This window comes from Neodiprion pinetum, chromosome 3, assembly GCF_021155775.2.
Source record: "Neodiprion pinetum isolate iyNeoPine1 chromosome 3, iyNeoPine1.2, whole genome shotgun sequence".
NCBI lineage: Eukaryota > Metazoa > Arthropoda > Insecta > Hymenoptera > Diprionidae > Neodiprion > Neodiprion pinetum.
In genome coordinates, this window is record NC_060234.1 from 30238854 (window position 1) to 30259197 (window position 20344).

At 43.9% G+C, this 20344-nt stretch overlaps 2 protein-coding genes and 1 long non-coding RNA gene across 3 annotated transcripts in view; 2 read left to right on the forward strand and 1 right to left on the reverse strand.

The window, feature by feature from the left end:
- Positions 1-1877: 1877 nt before the first annotated feature.
- LOC124214489 (lachesin) overlaps positions 1878-20344 on the forward strand; it is a 147790-nt gene continuing 129323 nt past the window's right edge. Inside the window, exon 1 of the mRNA XM_046616790.2 lies at positions 1878-1982. Coding sequence (XP_046472746.1) covers positions 1913-1982 — 70 coding nt within the window. The 5' untranslated portion in view covers positions 1878-1912. The remainder of the gene's footprint in view (positions 1983-20344) is intronic.
- On the forward strand, positions 7407-14644 carry LOC138190553 (uncharacterized). The gene is made up of 2 exons (XM_069134222.1): positions 7407-8043; positions 14073-14644. The coding sequence occupies exons 1-2, from the start codon at positions 7505-7507 to the stop codon at positions 14506-14508; spliced, it is 975 nt and encodes a 324-aa protein (XP_068990323.1). The 5' UTR covers positions 7407-7504; the 3' UTR covers positions 14509-14644.
- On the reverse strand, positions 9332-10254 carry LOC138190654 (uncharacterized). The gene is made up of 2 exons (XR_011176664.1): positions 10191-10254; positions 9332-10098 (listed from the first exon to the last, which is right to left on the reverse strand). It is a non-coding gene; the product is annotated as an uncharacterized lncRNA (long non-coding RNA).

Sequence of the window (20344 nt, forward strand, 5' to 3'; positions counted from 1 at the left end):
ATTACTTGCGTTTTCGGGACTTCTATGAGTTGTCTAGATTCCGGAATGTGGAAGTCCTTGATTACATACCAGACTCACAAGCAAACCGCACAACCGAGCTGCACAGGGTTCACATTCAAGTGAAAAGGAGTTATAGGAGTGTGGGAGCAACTAGATGCGGAATGGAACCGGCAACGGCAACGGAGCTGACAACACCTAGCTCGTTCACAGCGCACACTTGCACGTATCTCCGAGACGTGCTGGCTGCATGCACCCCATCGAGCTCGAAGCACGTGTTAAGTAAAATTGGATGTCTGTTAAGACAGATATGTCCCGGTTATAACGTTCTAGGATTATTTCAGCTCCGCGGGCTTGCGGGCGTCGTCGACGAAACTTGATTAAAGCTGCAACGCCAAATCCCGCGTCGTTTGGTATTCGCGTGCAATTTAACACGGGAATGGCAGCGATCATGTAGGATACGATGTACGGCTGGAATTAGCGGCGCGAGTGGGTAACTCTCGAAACGGAATCGAGATGATGACGTGTGTCCGACGAGAAACCGGCCAGCCGCAAACGGACGTTGATAACTGGTTCAACCGTTGCTTTCAGAGACTTATTAGCGAGGATAGTTGGGGTAATGTAGAGAAATGCGACCATTCGGTACCATTTCACCGTTGCTGCTAAGCAAGCACGTCCTGATGGAGTTTATTTGAATTAGCTGGACTCTTGACGCTTCAAGTGTTCGAAAGAAGCTCGAGTATATTACCATTAAAGATACTACCACCGACCGTTTGTATTCTGGTTGAGGTTTCCAAGAACGTGAGATGCTGCCGCTGAGAATTATTACTCGCGTTATCTTGACCGTGTGACTCAGCCTTCTTTTAAGAAACAATAATGGCATTCTAGTTCTTGGTCTTGGTATTTTACACGGCTATTTTTTATGCAAGAACATTTGGTCGTTAGTCGTCTGAGCAATCGAGCACATTAAAGATTCCAACTTTAAAGCCTTCGACTTAGTCACGATTATTAGAAAAATATGTCTGCCAGTAAATCGACACTGTGAGGATCGTGTGAAAATTATAAATGAGAAAAAGTGAACTCGGGTGTTAAAGTACGACCCTCGTGGGAATTGAGATATTTTTAACAAGTATGTCAAGTAATGGGATTCCCATCGGATATTGTACACCGATTGATATTACCCACGGGGGAGGGGAAAAATATCGCGACGCTTTTCTTTTTCCGCCGACGTTTTCTTTCCCCTTGATACAAACAGATTTTTTTCCTCAAAAGTCCGCCAGCTCCGTAACACTAATCCCGGAGAACGCGGGCTGGCGTAATCCTGCGGTAATCAAGACTCGCGGTAAACTGCTGAGGAATAAATGAGAAAATCATAACTCATCGAAATTTTCACCAGGGTTCAACTCGGCGCAGTTAAATTGTTAAAAAAAAAACAAGAAGAAGAGTGAAGGAATAAAAATGGAAGGCAACAAGGAGAAAAAGAATGAAGAATAATATACGAATGAAAATTTAAGGAGAGAGGTAGGGGGTGGAAAAATCTCGGAAAAGCAAACGCTTGCAAGTATCAAACTACACCATAAATCCACCGTACGGTATAATTTCGAGAGTGTATATTACGATCCCTGCACAATTTTCGCGAATCTTATTAAGCGGATCGACGATGCAGCGAAAACTACTTTCTTTTTTGTTACGAGAATGGTTAGGGTGCTACTTTCGCATGTGCCTTCCAATTCGCGTATAGGAATTCTCAGGTGATCGTGGGTGTGGAGGTGGACGGACGTCGGGGGGTGGAAGAGTTTGGCACGTGGGCCAGGACGCATGCGTTTCGCGTTATTCCTGGAGAACAGCGATCCACGAGCCAGTCACTGTCTGAACTCCGGGTCGCGTTAATGTTGTAATCGAATGCTGCGTAAAAATGACCATAACTAAGTTGTTCCTGATTTTCAGTGTCACTTTGTGGCTGGCTTATGTACCTTGTGTCAAAGGTAGGTGAAAATATTCATTCTATAAATTAATTCCTCGTTACCTGCAGAGGACTCCAAATTTTTCGGTTCGAATAAAACAAAATAAACATCAACGAACAACCAAATAAAGAGAGAGAGAGAGAGAAAAAAAACCAACAGAATTCCACGATAACCGCAGAATATCGGACGAATATATTTCTATTGTCGCGCGCTTTTTGCTCCATTCCACGACCTCGTATCCTGCGGGGATGTTCGATCGTGACTCGCGAATTTTCGTCACATGCAGTTTACGTGACTCATCGGGGGTTCAGCGATGTTACGACGATGGTGTTTTTCCCCCTCGGCGTTACCTCCGGATTCCGGCAATTCTCAAGAATCTCGTCTGGTCCCCGCGTGTCGGCCCTTTCACCCACTCCCCTTTCCCTTAGATTTGTCAGACGTATAATAACAACGGTATTCAGGGGTGGGCGCCCGCATGCTCGTGCAAAGTCGCCGCGCACAACGAATCACGGAGATTCGACTATGGGCCATGAATTTCTGACTTACAATCAGCCAGAAGAGCTGGCCGCGATTGCGCGTTGTCAAGTTACACCGATTGTTCAACGCCGGGTTGTGCTGAGTGCGAGATACGCAGAGGGATAGAGTTCGGCGCGTACGTTATCTCGGGAAAACAATGGGGATACCGTAGTATTGATACGACAGTAAGTTTCGCCGTTGGCGCCACGACTGTGTGCCGGCAAGATGCGGGAGTTCTCCTCTCTTCGTCGGCCGTGCAGCCGTGCGTGAGTCAGTGAGTGAGTGTGTGTGCGTGTGGAGATGTGGGTGTCGGAGGGTGAAGTAGGGTGGTTTTCCTCGCGCATGCGACATTAAAAGAGGTAGCGAGGTGAAAAACTGTCCCTATTCTCCGCAAAGAGTGAACCGCCAGCTGCACACCCTGTTTTCCTCGCATAGAGAAAATGCCGAGAGAACCGCGCGACAACTTCTCTGCCAACTCACTCCTTTCACTGTTCGGCTCGAGGATCCAGCTGCAAAACCGCATTCAGGATTTCACCACCCCGCTACACCGCCATCGTGCTTAGAGTGCGTTTCCTTGCACGAAACCGCATCGCGACGTTTCGGAACGTATTTGCCGAATTGGGGCTTTGTCGTTACTTCAACAGTTTCAATCGAACTTCGTATACAGCTACCGCAAGTTAACTCGTGCGGTTTCACAACGCAACTTTGACAACGGTCACTTTCCTAGATACGATCGATCGAATCAAACGACGCGGATGATTGATTCGATCCTTTGCAACCTTGTTCCACTCGCCGAATCTCTTACGCTCGCGATCCCATGAATCATAAAATTTTGCCTACACACCCCAACGTGGATCGCGCCGACTGATCCCGCCTGTCACAAAATTCAGAAATAGATTGTTTCAACCGTTTCACAAATTTTTCACTTTCGTATCATATCTCACCACGAGTTACGCAGGCGTTCGCAAAAATTTATGCGTTCCTACTTTTACCAACGTTACACCATCGAAATACGTTTGTTTGAATGGTAAAATATTTCATGCTATCTCGTTGACATAATGAATGTGAAATCTTTGCACTCGAATTATAACGAGTGTCGACATCAATTTGCACAACACTTTCGATGTATAACTGTACGGATGCGTATGTTGGATATGGAAAGGGCGAAGGTTGTTGTATACTCGTGGCTGAACACCGATTACGATTAAGGCTAATGGTCACCTGCAGGAAACATACGGCACATTGTAAATGGTGTAACGTATAGTGCCATCATCGGGCGATACGAAGCAATAATTTCTCGACGGCAAAGCTTGGGGTCAGGTTATAGTAACATTAGCGAATTAACAACAACCGGTTCGGTTCAAAAGTTCCACAACCTAACGGGGGGGAAAACTAGAAGTCAGTATCCGACCAAATTTCCCTCTCCGCTTTAATCAAAATTTATTGCCCAATAACGAACATACGTGCTTTAAATAGGAGGCGCTCAGAAAGTTAGTTTGGGATCGGTGCAGGATAGGTAGAGGTACATCACTGGTTTATTTTAACTTTCAACGCGCCACCGCACCATTAAGCGAATTAACATACCCGAGCAATCGGGGCGAACTTCGAACCGTAAGCGTGTAAAAAAGAAAACAATAAAATAAAAATAAAAGTAGTAAATAAAGGACACAGTAGAAAGGATCGATATGCATCGAAATCATTGTTCCGAATCGTAGTGAAGCGGCGTGCATTGAGCGCGAATCGCCCGTTGAAAGTTTCACTCCGAGGATGAGATAGGAGGTAGTAAATGGAAGAGAAATCATTCCGGTTCGAGTCGATTTGCGGGGCGAAAGCTTGATGCGTGCAACGTGGATAGCGGTCGGAATCTAGGTGCCTGTACCGGGTCCGAGCCTTCCTCGCCACCCACCACCGCACAGTGCCGATAGATAAAACCAATCACATGGCATTGTACACAGAGAAATTTATTGCCGTAGATTATCTGGCCGGAGTCCAAACACAAACACGTTTCTTTCCCTGCATTGAAAAAGGAGTAGAGATAGTAGTGGAAGCGGCGCGGAAAGGAAGGGATGCCGGGATCGAGGACGAGGAGGAGGAGGAGGAGGAGGAGGAAAGCATGACAGTGGAGGGGGGGGGGGGGGGAGAAGAGCCGCGCGGTGGTGACGGCAACAAGGACGAGAGGAAGAGGAGAAAAAGAGCGAGACGGAGGGATGGAGGGACAGACGTAGCTCCGCGGGTCGGGTTGGGGGTGTGCGTTTAAATCTCGCGGAAGTAGAGGATTTCCAGGAGACGTGCATCGCTTTTTATTGTCGGATAGACCATTTGAACAACAGCCAACATGCCAAGCCCCCGCGGAATGTCGGCGCTCCGTAATAGATTTATACCCCGAGAGTTGGGAGGAGCGGAAAAAGATATCTGCTCCGGATCGAGCCTCGACAAAGAAGTTAAGCGGGCGATGCGCGACGGCGAGATATTTCTGCCGGAATGTCCGGCGATGTCAGGAACCTCCGGGGCTTACGCGGCTCATACCCGCGACGTCTCGACTTCTGTAATATTCGCGCAGCGATACCTCCTCGGAACCGGAACAGCTGTAACCTGTGGAAGGGAAGAGAGTGGTGCTTGGCTCGATGACTGGCTTTTCACCTGTAAAGTCTCCTTGTTCATCGCATATGTGCAAGTAAAGCTCGGGCAGTTTTGCTCCGTGATAACACTTCAATGTTTTTACTGCGGTGGATACTAAACGTCGTCGGCACGAGCGAAACGTACGGCTTTAAAGCTGCAAGCGGGGCCGGCAAGTGTGGCGAATGACGTACCCGAGCGGCTGAAACTCTTTGCAAAATGGAAAATTGGTGCTGCGACTGTTTATTCAAGTTGTGCGCATTATGTGCAGGAGAAGCTTGTTTTATTTCATGTCCCTAAGCTTCCTCGTGGTCCATTCTCAACCGTTAATACACGATGCGTCGCTGAGGAGTATTATAGTTTTCACGATCGTTGGACGACAAATGCCTGCGCTTTGAATACATACCCACCTCGCTGCTACAACGTAATTTCAGCCACTTAAATATTTTATACTTCATTCAATTATAGCCCTCGCGTATACGTGCGCCATGATGATGATCACCCACTTCATTCCTTATCCCTTGTGAAATTATGCAAGGGAGACTTGGGCTGATGGAACCATTTCATTTTCAAAGACATGCCGCGACTCGGGGGAAAGGGATGCGCGAAGGGTGATTTTTCATTTCATGCGTATCCAGATGCATTTTTTTCTCCCATGTTTCACGGCGAATTATTATTTTTTCACATTCTTACGATATCAATTATTTCCAGGAATAATTGTACGTCGTTAGTACAATTACTCTTGTGAATTATTGAAGATTCGGTATTCTATGCGGGCTAATTGTAGGAAAATTTATCAGAAGTGAAAATCTGTTGGCTTATACCTGCGACATGAATGATGCAGACTAAGATAGAATGAATTTGTCAGTGGCATCCATGATTCAATGCCAGCCTTACATTTGAAACCCTCAATTACCATCCTTGCGTCCTTAACGCTACGTGCAGCTTAAAATATTGAAATGCTACCTTTTGTCCGAATATCCCCACAGGGAGCTCTAATCATTGGATAACATTGATGAGACAATTCACGTCTGTACTTCGCCTTCCAGCCGTGCAGCTGTTGGAAACTAATTTTCGAATATACTGCCAGGAAATTTGAAGACCAATATAATTATACCTGTATATTTGTAGTATTGATAAAAGTAGCGCTGTTATTTTAATACACCTATGATATGATATTATCATGCATAGCCAGATATTCCGGTGTCCCAGTTCAGGTAAATGCATCTTCGATTGCGTATTTATGACAGTTCGAGTTGAACGACCGTGTTTTCGGTTCAACGGATACAGGGTAATGAGATAAAAGTTCAGAGCGCGGATTTTCATTTATAGTATAGTAGAATTTCAGGTTTATTCGTTCATAAACGTCGGGAAAATTCCGTATTTATAGCGTAGATGGATAAACCGGGTGACGGTGTCCCATCGTTAATTATTCTGACAACCTACGATTGCTGAACTACGTTGATTATCGTCCGAATTTTCAGTCAATGATAATTCTATTACTATTCCATTAACTATCGTCGTATAAATTGGTGATTACACCTTCATTCGTATGTAAATTCTCCCGTCACTTCTGCCCGTATCGGACGAATCGGAGTCAAAGTGGCGCTGTAGAAAACCCGTAACACGCATGGCAGCCAAGTACGTACACAGGCCGGCGGTGTACAGAGCCAAATTTGCGCCATAGCCGACAACCCGGTCAAAGCGGTCGCCGCAGTTCATCCGGGGTCACGTTACCCGTTGCCAGGGATGAGATTCTCTGATTCTCCCTTTCAGGAGCGGAATTCCCCACAACCAAAACTCAAATCGCAAGTACACGCTACTTCCTGGTGTTAGCGCTGCTTGGCGTTGCTTTGAGCCAAAATTTCTAATTGTCTTCAATTTGCATGAAGCTTTGTCAGTGTGTTACGCCTGGCCGCCTCCGGCATTGCTGGTGATTGTGGCACTTGTATTGATGCTAATTTGGCTTTCCACTGATTTCGAAAATTTACCCACCGCGGCACCGTAAGGTTCATACACTGCGCACATTATGCACAACCACACACGTGCGTACGCATATATATATATTGTTACAAAGGGTGAAATCACCCGTTTTGCCCCCTCTTTAATGATCTAGTAGTCAGCATAGATAAAAGACGTTTATAAACCTCTTATGTCTTTAAAAAGAATAAGGTTGCTGCGCCAACCGATATTATTGTAAAAACAGTCTTGTTTCAGACTTTAAACAAGAAACACGTATATTGCATTAAAAGCATTTATCACGATATTTTTGTTCACGCCTTTGATTTGATAATAAATAAACTCGCGGATCCATATTTTATTAACGTAACGCCTAAATCGTTACAATTGGTGTCAGAAGCGGGATCTTGAGTTCTTATTAATTGAATCAACTCAGTGCGCGAACTTTAATTATGAGTAGCAGTCGTTTGACGCGCTCACGAAGAAGAGAAAGTAGCGGAGAAGAACCTTTTGTTATGGAGAATCCGCGGGTCCCTGAAACAATTCCATCGCCTTCAGTGGACCCTCTTCCAATTCCTTCGACAATCTCTCAAATTGATCTGCTGAAGATCATGTCTCAACAGCAAGAGGCTGCTGAGCGCCAACAACAGCAACTTCTTCAGCTGCTTCTTGATCAACAAGAGCAGCGAAAAAGAGAACAAGAACAACAGTTGGAACAGCGAAGAAGAGAACAGGAACAACAGCTGGAACAGCGCAGGCTTGATAGAGAGGCACAAGAACGATCCGAAACTAGTCTACACGAACTGTTCCGGACGACTGTGGCAGCTCTTCAGGCTGTTCATCAGGTGAATGGCTCAGGAGAACCGGCTGTCACTCCACGAGGTTCCGGAGTCGTTACGCCGCTTCTCTCTCCTGTTCCTTCTCCTGTTCCCGTTTCCGCTGTTCGACAGGTCCGACATCCAGGACGAATCCAGGATGTTCGAGATTCAAGGTCTGTGCCTTTTACTAGGGAAGTAGTTGAATCTCCAATTAGTAGAAGGAGAGTAAATAATGAGGTTGGTTTTTCCGAGTCTTTGCCTCAAGTTTGACCTCAATATTCTCATTTTAATCAATTAAATAATTCAGGATTTCCTGAGGTTGCTTCTCAGATTAATGAGAAGCCTCTTTTTCTTTTAAAACCGCCAATTTTTGATGGAAAAATACCATGGGCAGATTATGAACGCCAGTTTAATACAATTGCTAAACATAATCAGTGGGACTCCGCCATGAGGGCCCACAGTCTTGCCTCCTGTCTTCGAACGCCGGCTTTGAACGTTTTAACGGCGTTGTCTGAGGAAGAAATCTCTGATTATGAAAAACTTAGTTCTGCATTAAAGTTGAGGTACGGAAATGACCACTTAACAAAACTGTACACAGCACAATTACAGACAAGAAGACAAGGACGAGACGAAGACCTCGCGTCTCTTAGTCAGGACATTGAACGGCTTTCTCGTATAGCTTTGCCAGACCACGAACCGTCTCGAAACTTATTAGCAACGCAAGCTTTTTTAAATGCGATTAATGATCCAGAAATTAAAATGGCCGTTGGAACATCGGGCCTCACTTCTTTGCGGGAGGCAACAGCCAAAGCCCTCGAGGTGGAGGCAATGAGAAAGCAATATTTTGGGCTGAGCAAGCTTCGTCGGATTGAGGTGTCTGAAAACGCCTCAAGAAGGCGAAGTGTTGAACACTCGGAGGAGTCAAAACCTCAAAATTATAAAAATAGAAATAACAGTAACAATTTTAAATCAAGAAATCGAGGTTCTTTTCAAAACCAACAAAACCAGCGTATAAATAAAAACGTGGTCGTGACAAGTCAAACTAGCTTGACTTGTATATTTTGTAAAAAAACAGGTCACGACGCCAATCATTGTTTTCTAATTAAGAAAATTAGTGGAAAACCGATGCAAGGTTCGAATCCAAATTCGTATAATTGGCGTAAGAAAAACATAGAAATAGGGGAAGCAAATCCTCAATTGAGTTCTTCAACAGGAACTCACCCAAAAAACTAATTTCAGATGATTTGTCAGGGCGGAAATCATCGCAGATTGTTGGTAGTGGAAGCCCTCTTAGAGAACAGTTTTTAATTAGAAGTCTGCGACAGTCTGGTCTTTACGCGCGTGGTACTGTTAATGGCGTCGATTGTCTGTGGGTAATAGACACGGGCGCGGAAGTAACCGTAGTTTGATCGGATCTCTTTAAATCCGATGACCAGATTGTTCCCTCTTTTTCTCCGCGAACAGCCACTGGAGAGACGACCCCGGTTTTGAGACAGGCTACTGTCCAAATTAACCTTTTTGGGTGTATCGACTCTCCACATAAGGTTTTTATAGCAGATATAGAGGATGAAGGTATTTTGGGAATAGACTTTCTTACAGCTCATAACTGTGTTATCTCGACTAAGAGAAATTCACTAGCTTCAAACAATCGCGAAATAACTCTTTGTACAAATAGGAATGGAATTTATTGGACTCCTCCTAGAATTCGAGAAATAGAACTGTCGGAAGATGATTTGCAACAACATTCTCCTCTTCATTTACGGAGCCTTGTTGAGAAATCTTCGATTTCGTTAAATTCAGCTCAGGAAGAATCGTTTAAATCTCTTTTGCTAGAATTTAAAGATTCTTTTGCCAAAGATAGTGGTGATAAGGGCCGATGTACTTCTGTCAAGCACAAGATCGACGTCGGAGAGAGTTCACCAATTAAACAAGCTCCTCGAAGACTCGCTCTCAACGCCCGAGAAGAGGTGAAGAAGCTTGTGGAAGACATGTTAGCGAACGATGTGATTGAGCCATCGTCTAGTCCCTGGGCTTCACCAATCGTCCTTGTTAACAAAAAGGACGGATCCAAACGATTTTGTATCGATTACAGGAAGCTGAACGATATAACGAAGAAAGATTCTTACCCTCTACCCAGAATCGACGAGACCCTCGACCTGATAGCTGGTGCAACTTGGTTCAGCACCATAGATCTTCAGAGCGGATATTGGCAGGTCGAAATGGATCCTCTAGATAAAGAAAAAACAGCTTTTGTTACGGGTTTAGGAGGATTATGGCAGTTCAAGGTTATGCCGTTTGGTTTGAGTAATGCCCCGGCTACCTTTGAACGAATGATGGAGGCTGTTCTCCATGGGCTCACGGGCAAAATATGCCTCGTTTATTTAGACGATATAATCCTTTTTGGACAAGAACTTTGAAGAAGAAGTTCAAAATCTCAGACAAGTTTTCGCTAGGCTGAAGCAAGCAGGTCTGAAAATGAGCCCGAAAAAATGTCATCTGTTCCAAAAAGAAGTAGGCTTCCTCGGACATATCGTTTCAGCACAAGGTGTGAAGACCGACCCATCCAAAATAGAGAAGGTTTCTTCTTGGCCGACACCTAAGAATAAAGAACAAGTTCAAAGCTTTTTAGGCCTTTGTACATATTACAGAAGATTTGTAAAAGGTTTCGCTAGTATAGCTAAGCCTCTCCATCATTTGACCGGAATCAAGATTCTTTTTGACTGGACCCCGGAATGCGAAGAGGCTTTCAAGAAATTAAAGGAAAATCTTATTTCTTCGCCGATTTTAGCTTATCCAGAGGTCGAAATTCCTTTTATTTTAGATACGGATGCATCTCTTTCAGGAATAGGCGGGGTTCTGTCACAAATTCAGGGAGGTCAAGAGAGAGTGATAAGCTATTTCAGCAGAGTTTTGAGTAAAACTGAGAGGAATTATTGTGTCACTCGTAGAGAGCTTTTAGCTGTCGTTAAGACCGTAGTACATTTTCACCATTATTTGTATGGCAGGAAATTTTTAATACGTACAGATCATGCTTCTCTCAGGTGGCTACTTTCGTTTAAATCTCCCGAAGGTCAGGTAGCTAGATGGTTAGAAAGGCTCGGTCAGTACGATTTTGATATTCGTCATCGAGCAGGAATTCATCATGGAAACGCCGATGCTCTCTCTCGAAGACCCTGCGAGGAAATGCCAGAGTGTAAACAGTGTGCACGATTAGAGAAAAATCGTGACCCCTCTCTTATAATACGGAAGATTTCTTTCGAAAATAACCAGGAGGAATGGAGAAAATCGCAACAAGAGGACGACACTTTGAATCAAGTGAAGTCTTGGAAAGAAGCAGAAACTCGCCCAGACTGGCAGGATATATCTTTAGCCGAGCCAGATTTGAAAATTTATTGGGCTCAATGGGACTCTATCCTTTTAATTGATGGAATTTTATACCGAAAATGGGAATCTGCAGACTTGAAAGAAATCAGGTGGCAACTTTTGGTTCCCAGGACACGAGTTCCGGAGATTCTTGCTCTTTATCATGATTCTCCTGCAGGTGGACATTTCGCTTCAAATAAAACTCTGGGCAGAATTCGCAACTTCTACTTTTGGCCTCGTTGCCGGATGGACGTTGAAGATTGGTGTCGAAGATGTCGAGTCTGCACGGCAAAGAAAGGACCTCGAGCGAAGGGACAAAGCTCTCTTCAGATTTATAACGTGGGAGCTCCATTTGAAAGGATAGCAATGGATATTCTTGGACCTCTCCCGATAACCCATTCTGGAAATAAATATGCTTTGGTTATCGCTGATTATTTTACTAAGTGGCCAGAAGTGGTCCCTCTCGCTGATCAAGAAGCCTCTACTGTAGCGCAGGCATTCGTTAAAGAATTTATTTGTAGACACGGAGTTCCTCTAGAACTTCATACTGATCAAGGCCGAAATTTTGAGTCGACCTTAATGAAAGAGGTTACTCAGATTTTAGGGGTTAGAAAAACTCGTACAACTCCTTTGCATCCACAATCTGACGGCATGATAGAGCGTCTGAATCGGACTTTACTACAGTATTTGTCGTCCTTCGTAGAGCAGAATCAGAGAGACTGGGACTCCTGGATTCCTTTCTTCCTCTTATCTTACAGATCTGCGATTCATGAGACGACGAAACAGACGCCAGCCCTCATGCTTACTGGAAGAAATCTTCGACTTCCGTCAGATTTAGAGAAAGGCCCTGTTCCTGTGCAAAGACAGCATCAAACAGATTATGCCTTTTCATTACAACAACGTTTAGAAGAAATTCATCACTTTGCTAGGAATAGAATTTCTATGGCTTCAGATAAATTGAAAACTCGTTATGATATTCGAGCCAGAGATTTAAAATTTAATCCTGGGGATTCTGTCTGGCTCTTTCAACCTCGAAGACAGAAAGGACGATGTCCAAAACTACAAAGGAATTGGGAAGGCCCTTACTTAGTGGTTAACCGGATAAATGATGTTGTTTATAGAATCCGAAGATCTCCTCATTCGCGTCAGAAAGTGGTTCACTTGGATCGTCTTGCTCCATTTGAAGAAGATCAACCTGGAACAGTCTCTCCAAGACCAGGAACATCCTTCGAGGTTAGATCTTCAAACGAACACCCTTGACGACTGTGATCGATTTGGCCTTCTTTACAGTCGGTCATCGATTGGGAGAAGAATTTACCTTTCGGAATTCATTTGAGTTAAACTCGACCGCTTACGATTATTATTGAAGAAAATATCGGATGCGGAAAAACAACTTTGACCAAGAGGTTTTTAGCAGATCGCCAGGTCTGTACACTTTTAGAACCTCTTGAAGAATATCGAAATGTAGCCGGAATTAATCTTTTAGATTTGATGTACCAGAACCCAGATCGTTATTGCTATTATTTTCAACATTTCGCTCAAATGGTTATGTTAGATAGACATCTGCAGACGACTTCATTGCCTGTAAAGGTGATGGAAAGATCGATATTCAGTAGCAATTGTTTTGTAGAAGCTCGTCGAAGATTAGGTAATTTCCGCGACTTCGAATCTCATTTATTGACAAAAAATTTTGATCTTCTCATTCGCTCGTCTGAGCTCAGAGTAGATTTAATTGTTTATTTGCGAGTTTCCCCAGAAACTTCTTTTGCTCGAGTTAGTTCCCGTTCTCGTGAGGAAGAATCGAGTATTTCTTTAGAGCTACTCAGAACTATCCATGAGGTTCATGAAGATTGGCTAGTGAAACAAACCTTTTCTTCTTTATCGGCTCCTGTTTTAGTTATCAATGCAGAAGCTACGGCCGATCAAGTTTTCAAAGATTTTTGTACGTCTATGATGTGCGGGAGTTAATTCAGATATGAATAATGAGGAAGTATTCTTAATTAAGAGAAAAACGAAAAATAAAGTTTAATTTTCTTTATTAAAACAAGATAAAAAAAAAAGAAAAAAAAAAAAAAAAACGACGAATGGTGCAATAAGAGGTTACATATGTAAAAAAAAAAAGTTAAATTTCAAAAATTTGTTCCGCCATAATCTTTAAGGCGGACTTGACCTCTGCACAGTCGTTGCAGTCTTCGGTGGAGTTTGTTGCGAGTAAATTCTTTCGACATTCGCGACAAGTTTTGCCCTCTCCCGCGAAGGTAAGATGGGTTTCCTTGAGCTCGTAGAAGTTCTTTATGTCCGCGCTGAAATAAATCAGACACGGGGAACTTATATATTTTTTTTTTGATTAAAATTTGCATAAGAACTTACCGAGTAATCCAGCAGTTTAGGCATATTAGTCCCATTTTATGTTTTTCCCTTACGGTCTCACCCCGACCACATTTCAGGGTCTTCCACTGATTTTCAAAATAGATCTTAAATTCCTCTTGTGACATTTTTTTTTTATGTCCTCCCACGGAAAACTGGAAGTAATTACGCCCGCATTGATGAGGGCGGAAACGGGCGGAGTTTTTATGATTGACATTTTTTTGAAAAGGAGGAACTAGTTGAGTCTGTCTTCGACGAAGATTTTTCTTGTAATGATTTGTTATTTCTGCGTTGCTAATCAATTTGAAATTTGTTTTCTTCGGTTGTTTCTTTCTAGAAACTTCTTCTCTGGAATCGAGTTTTGTGTCGGATAGGCTTTGGTTTAAGGAATAATGTGAAATGAGCCACGATTATTTTTCGAGGTCGATGAGCGATTGCTTGATTTTCACATTTTATTAACCTTAAGTGTCAGTTTTTGTGAGCACTTTTTCAGGTTATTTGACACAGCCCTTTCCTTCCAATCTTCCCCGATTCCTGAGGATGACTGGTGGTTTTATTTTGAAGAAGGACGCAGAAATAATTCAGATAAGATCGTTTCTTTTCTTTTGAATACATATTCAATTTATTTTATTCAAGTATTCTCCCAAATTCACTCAGTGAATTTGAATTGTTATACCACCACTCACATTTGTCCTCCAAACTCTAGGGTGTGCTGTCTCAGAAGAAGCTCTAGATTCAGTCACCCCCCGATTTCCTTATTTCCTATGAAGAGAAGTCTGTTTTCGTCTTATTTGGTCCTGGAATTGTCGGTTCCCGGTTCGATGATTTCATCCGAACCTGTTTCGAAGGGATCCTTCATGAAGAAGATTGAATTTCTTCCCGACATCAATCTGGGCCGTTGCGGATAACTTTGAATTCATGAAGCCACATAACACTCATTAACACTAACCTTTATAAAACATGGCACATAAATTTTTGAGATTATTTAACGCTCAACTATCTGCTCAAGGTTTTCTGTGGTTTACCTTGAGACTGTGGGCAAATGCCAGATAGTGAAAAAGGGAGTTCTTAAATTTTTAGAGCCACAGCTCCAACTCACCTTTGAGCACTGACTACTACAATACTTTTATAATTATTTTATCTTTCCCGAGTCGGGACGACTCTTTTCCTCGGGGGGGAGTAGTGTTACAAAGGGTGAAATCACCCGTTTTGCCCCCTCTTTAATGATCTAGTAGTCAGCATAGATAAAAGACGTTTATAAACCTCTTATGTCTTTAAAAAGAATAAGGTTGCTGCGCCAACCGATATTATTGTAAAAACAGTCTTGTTTCAGACTTTAAACAAGAAACACGTATATTGCATTAAAAGCATTTATCACGATATTTTTGTTCACGCCTTTGATTTGATAATAAATAAACTCGCGGATCCATATTTTATTAACGTAACGCCTAAATCGTTACAATATATATATTGGCGATGCAGGAGGAATACCTTCAGGTATAGAAATGCTATTTGTGTCTTTGAGCAACGTGCGCAGAGGAGAAGGATTTATAGTATAAGAACCTGAGAAGAAAAGGGAGAAGAAGAAAAAGAAACATGGGTAAGAAACGCTAAAGCGGCCTTAATCGCCGTTCCAAATCGGATTTACAAGCGCGGCACTTGCTCGTGAAATTGCTCCGCCGGGGTAGAATTACTTTTTCATAGTTTTGCACTGCAAGTTTTCGTCGTAAGTTATCTATATCTTTCGCGGGACAGTGTGACTTTTTCCCTACATATGTACGCGTATGTACGGTATACCTATGTATGCATGCACGTTCGTCGTCCGCCCGAACTTCGTTCAGACTTGGTCGTTCCGTAAATGGTGACAAAAAATCTCAAGTTGAAGTGGTAGTTGCAGGCGGTGGGAATAAAAGTGGTCGCGAAGGAACAGAAATCTCTTCCTTTATACCGTATGCTGCGTCCGATTTGTGAAGCCCTTGAAAAGCTGTAAAAGAGCGGTGGTGGCAGGGAAAAAAAGGGAATAAGGAAAAAAGCACCATAACCCGGTATACCGCGGCAGGCATTCAAACCCACTTAGAGGTTATACCCATCTGCGGATATCTCGCTTAGGGTCCACAACGGAGATGGGGTACGAAGGTACGCGCAAGAGTGTAGACCGCGCACTGTAGTACACGAGTTCTGGAAAGGCTTTAACAAAGTCCGGGCCAGCCCTGGCAACCATCCGAAGCTGTTAACCTAACCTGACAAATATTTACCAAGGATTTAGGCAGGCTTGTGTCTATAGGTGCACGGATGATACACAAGCGTGCGTGGAGCAGAGAACGTGGATGCCCGTGCAGCGAAGCTCTCATCTCGCGCCGCGCCGTTTCATTCAATTCTCGTGATATAATGCAATTGGTTTGGACTTTGTTTGGCAAATCGCTCCGTCTGCGAAGCCTAATAAAAATTAATCCAAAGCTCAATGACGACGATCCCGAGGGCGAGGAACCGGGCCCGGTGGAGGGGCCCGTGATGAGGTCCGGAGGAGTAAAGCGACGAGTTAATCGACTACCTGCAATACCACCCCAATTTCGTTTTACGAGACGTGGCTGGCTGGTTGGCTGGCTCGCTGGCTCGCTGGCTGGCTGGATGTGTGGTGTGGGTGATGGTAGGGTAGGTACGATACTCATAAAACACGCGGTACAACCCTGCAGTAGCCCCTTTGAACGAGGCTCTCAAACTTCACCAGAAAACACCTGGACAATAGTCGACGGAGAGGAGGCTTAACTTGCGACGTAATTTATTTACCATCAAATTCTCGGTTGATGTTTACGGGGCGTAGGAATAAGGCGTATACCCTCCATTGTATCACGAGTCGGCATTTACAAAAGCTTGAGCAAACATCCTGCCACGAAACACGAAAGTTGACTCGTTGCAATGAGTCGCGAGGTATAAATCCCTGTAAACCTCAATGTCCCCGTGATTATTAAAAATGAAACTGGGAATGGATTCAACTTAATGTTGGCGAAGCTGTATCATATATTATTATGTATAACCAAACGAAGTGACCAATGTGTTCGTTGCGTAAAACGTTGATTAAAAAAAAAAAAAAAAAAAAAAATGCAAAACAAAAATATCCGAAGTAACAGATCAAATCTGGTACAAGTGAGTAGGTAATTCACTTCCCACGAACGTAAGGTTTCGGTCCGTTTATAAATAGAAAATGAAAAATTTAATCTCACGAAAGCTCGTTAAAATACAGCCCTCGGGTTTGCTGACATCGACTTTTTGTTCTTTTTTTTTTTTTTTACTCATATAAGTAATCAGTCAAAAATCCAACGTAGTGATGCTGTCTGCATATTTACACACGTATTAATCCAAATTTGAAAGTACCATAGTGATACGCACAGTGTTGTTATTTCACCGTCTAGTGCAACAGACAATCAACTTGGCTGGGCAAAGCGGAAGGCGAAAATAACTAGAGGAATAAAAATATTTGATACTTTTTTGGGAGGGCAATGAGCTACACGTCCCTATTAGTGAAACATTGTACGCCCGTGTACAAACCCTTTGTCCCTTCCTTCTCCGCCACCACCCTCCTTCTCCGTGAATAGCAACAGGCTCAGAACTTGGCTGCAAAAGCTACTTTGCTCCCGGAAAAGCCGTCATTGGGTACTTTGTTCATAAGACACTTGAAGGGCTCCCTGTGATGCGTAAAACATGGCTCGGGGACGCCAAGTGAAGAGGAGAGCGCCTGCCGTTCTCGAGAGCATCCTGGCGCCAGACACCCCGAGCACACCTTCAGGGAGAGCGATGACTGAGGGTGGAAAGGTGTTTGCTGTATTAATTTAGCCATCAGAGTCACCGATCCTCGAAGATCCGTTTGGCAGGTGAAAGTCCGCCCGTGCAAACACTAAAGACTCCCGTTCCTGACGACGAGCAAGAAACTCGTCACGTGGAATTTCAAGGATCTGATTGCGGATGTACTTCAGATGTGGTACAGAAACACTGTTTGAAGCGAGTTTGACGGTTGTCATTAAAATCAAAAGATCGAAACCGATTATTCGAGTACGGTGTGATACCATGTTTTCGAAAGAGTGGCTGCGTTGCGGATGGAGTTGAAGGGGGAGACATTGAGATGGCAGAAATTAACGGGGAATAAAAGAAGAGATCAGCAAAGAGAGATAAGAGGGGTACTCGTAGGCGAAGCGAGTCATTTCGGGGGTGGCGCTAATTGGGGGGAAACCGAAGTGACTAGTAACGCTATCCAAACGCAGCATCCATCATTCCCGGTCCGTAGCTCCTCCCCCCCCCCTCTCTCACCTCCTCCTCCTCCTCCTCCTCTTCGTCCCACTTCACATCTCACTGTTCCGCCTCGCGCCAAATGAATACGTCGACCCGTGCGAGCCACCCGGCAAAGGAGTTTGCGCGCGCGATTAATCTCACAATCTGGATGGAGTGGCTATGATAGACTCCCATGAATAACTCATGAGCGAGCGAGTACCTGCTTCCCATAGGGACGTTCGCGTATAATTCACCCACTTCATTTGTCCTCATTACTACGCCCGATCATTACCCTACGTTACGTTGCGTTACGTTACGTGGCGTTGGATTACGTCATCTTGAGTTTCGTTTCGTTTTGTTCACGGTAAACTTGACCAATACCTCCTAACAGAACGTATCCCACTCGTGTTTCAAGCGCTCGTTGCAGGTACTTACTGAAAATGTAAGGAACCAGTGCACCGCACGTACAAGGTAGTGTAATGTAAGTCAGTGTTGCTGGCCACGGTAGCTAATGCATGGTACGTGCCCCATTGGTATTTGCGTTTGTAACAGGGGAAGGGTACGAGGATCGGGAATGCGAATGGGCAAAGTTTATCTCATAAACGAAGTCAAGTGTATATGGATATGAAATATATGTACGAGCTGCTGCGCTGATTAATCTGGTTCCGGCAATGCAACCAGTAGAATAGCTGCTAGTTATTGCCGACTTCGTTACGCGTGCGGTGTGCTTCATGTACGAACTTGCAGTTCGTCACAGCTTCGCGCTTACGTGTACAATACGTATCACGTATAGAAACATGAGCTGGAAAAGTATTGGACGAGTAATTAATTGTTTCTGTACGGCCCGACTTCTTCCCCTGCAGATTTACCAGCGATCGGTTTCGTCCCGTACGAATTGTCAAAGTGCTGACGAGGGCGGGACATTCGCGGAGCAGAATGTTCCCTGATGAAACGTGTTAATTTGTTAGCCGCAGAGTTGGACGGGTATCGCTTCGGTGCAGGGCGTGGATAACGTGGTTGGTGAACAGGATTTCATCATGGGGCCACAGCAGCGCCGCTAGTCCAACTTCAAAGACATTATCGACTGTAACGCGTACGTTTGATAATGGTTGACTCAATGAGAAATTAGTTGCGATCTGTATCAGGTCGTTCCGTGCCTGAATTCACGCGGGTATGTAATGAGATCGGTAGAAGAGGAAAGACTACCGAGAATCGATTATCTGCGTGAAAGAAAAACGCGCGAAACTGAGCGAGGCGCCTAAATCGATTCGTCAGCTTTATTAAATGAAATTATTCTTTTTCTCGTCTTCTTTCTATTCCTCCTTCTCTTTTCTTTGCGACTGATGAATGGGTTTTCGTTTAATGCATTTCCATTTCACTCGGAATATGTTTGTATAGTCGAGGCAGCTGAGCAGCCTTTTCCGGAGGCTGATATCGATTTCTCGTAACGGATAAATTAAATCATCCACCTCGTGAACTGGACAATCTGACGACTGCCTCACTTCACAACAGATGTGTATACATCGAGCTATGTAATATTCGCGTTCCGAAGCCTCTCGCTTATCCGTGGGAATTCCGCGAGGGAGAATTTTCTTCTTGGGAGATTGAAACAATGAATTTCACTCATCCTATATACCGACGGGGGGGAAAATTTCTGACAAATGTCTTTTGTTTAATATCTGCCGTCCACCAATCATTTTTTTCGCTAGCATTCACCCGATTTTATTTGAATTGTAATTTAGTAAAGTAGTTCACTGATCTGCGTATCTTGCAGTTACACTTTGTTGATTATTTATACAATACAGATTTCTTACGATAATAAGAAAATCTATCTGACGGTACAACGAATAAAGCGATAGCCTCTCGACTTCGTCGTTGTCAGAGTTCTTAGACCCTAACAGCGGTAACTTTAAAATCAATGAGTAGGTGTATGTATACATCAGTTTAAAATTTTTATATCATACACTAAACATGCGGTCTTCAGGCTCGCTCAGAGACCCGAAACATCCCTAAAAAAGTTACCGCTCATCGTAGCATAAAGTTTTGGCTGACACGGCGTTTTGATGGCAAAAATATGTTTCACCTGCCTAATTCGTTGCAGACGTGCCGATTGGATTGATTATTTTTCACGGAAATGGACAGCTTAATGAACAAAAATAAGCACATGGCTTATCCTGTTACTTTAAGTAATCATCCCCGAAGTCGAGCAAAAGATGGCAAATGTAAAACTGCAGGCGAATCTCGGCAAAGCGGGTAAGACAGGGTTAAATTGGGTAAGGGAATGTAAGGCCGGGTAAGGTCGAGAGGAAGGCGGAAAGAGGTCACGCAGTATTCTGTTTGACTACGCGTGATTGATTGCCTCGCGTCTTGCGTTCCGTAGAGAGGTAGAGACTAACTCCATTAGCGATCATCCTCTGCCGCAACAGCTTGCAACAGATGATCCGGGCCCGCTCTGCTAGATTAACAAACAAGGAGGCACCC

Bases quoted from the DNA above. Each gene is read 5' to 3' on its own strand.
- LOC138190553 (XM_069134222.1), top strand. From the start codon at position 7,505: ATGAGTAGCAGTCGTTTGACGCGCTCACGAAGAAGAGAAAGTAGCGGA. The intron at 8,044-14,072 runs GTCTGTGCCTTT...CTTAAGTGTCAG, and splicing joins CAGGATGTTCGAGATTCAAG to TTTTTGTGAGCACTTTTTCA.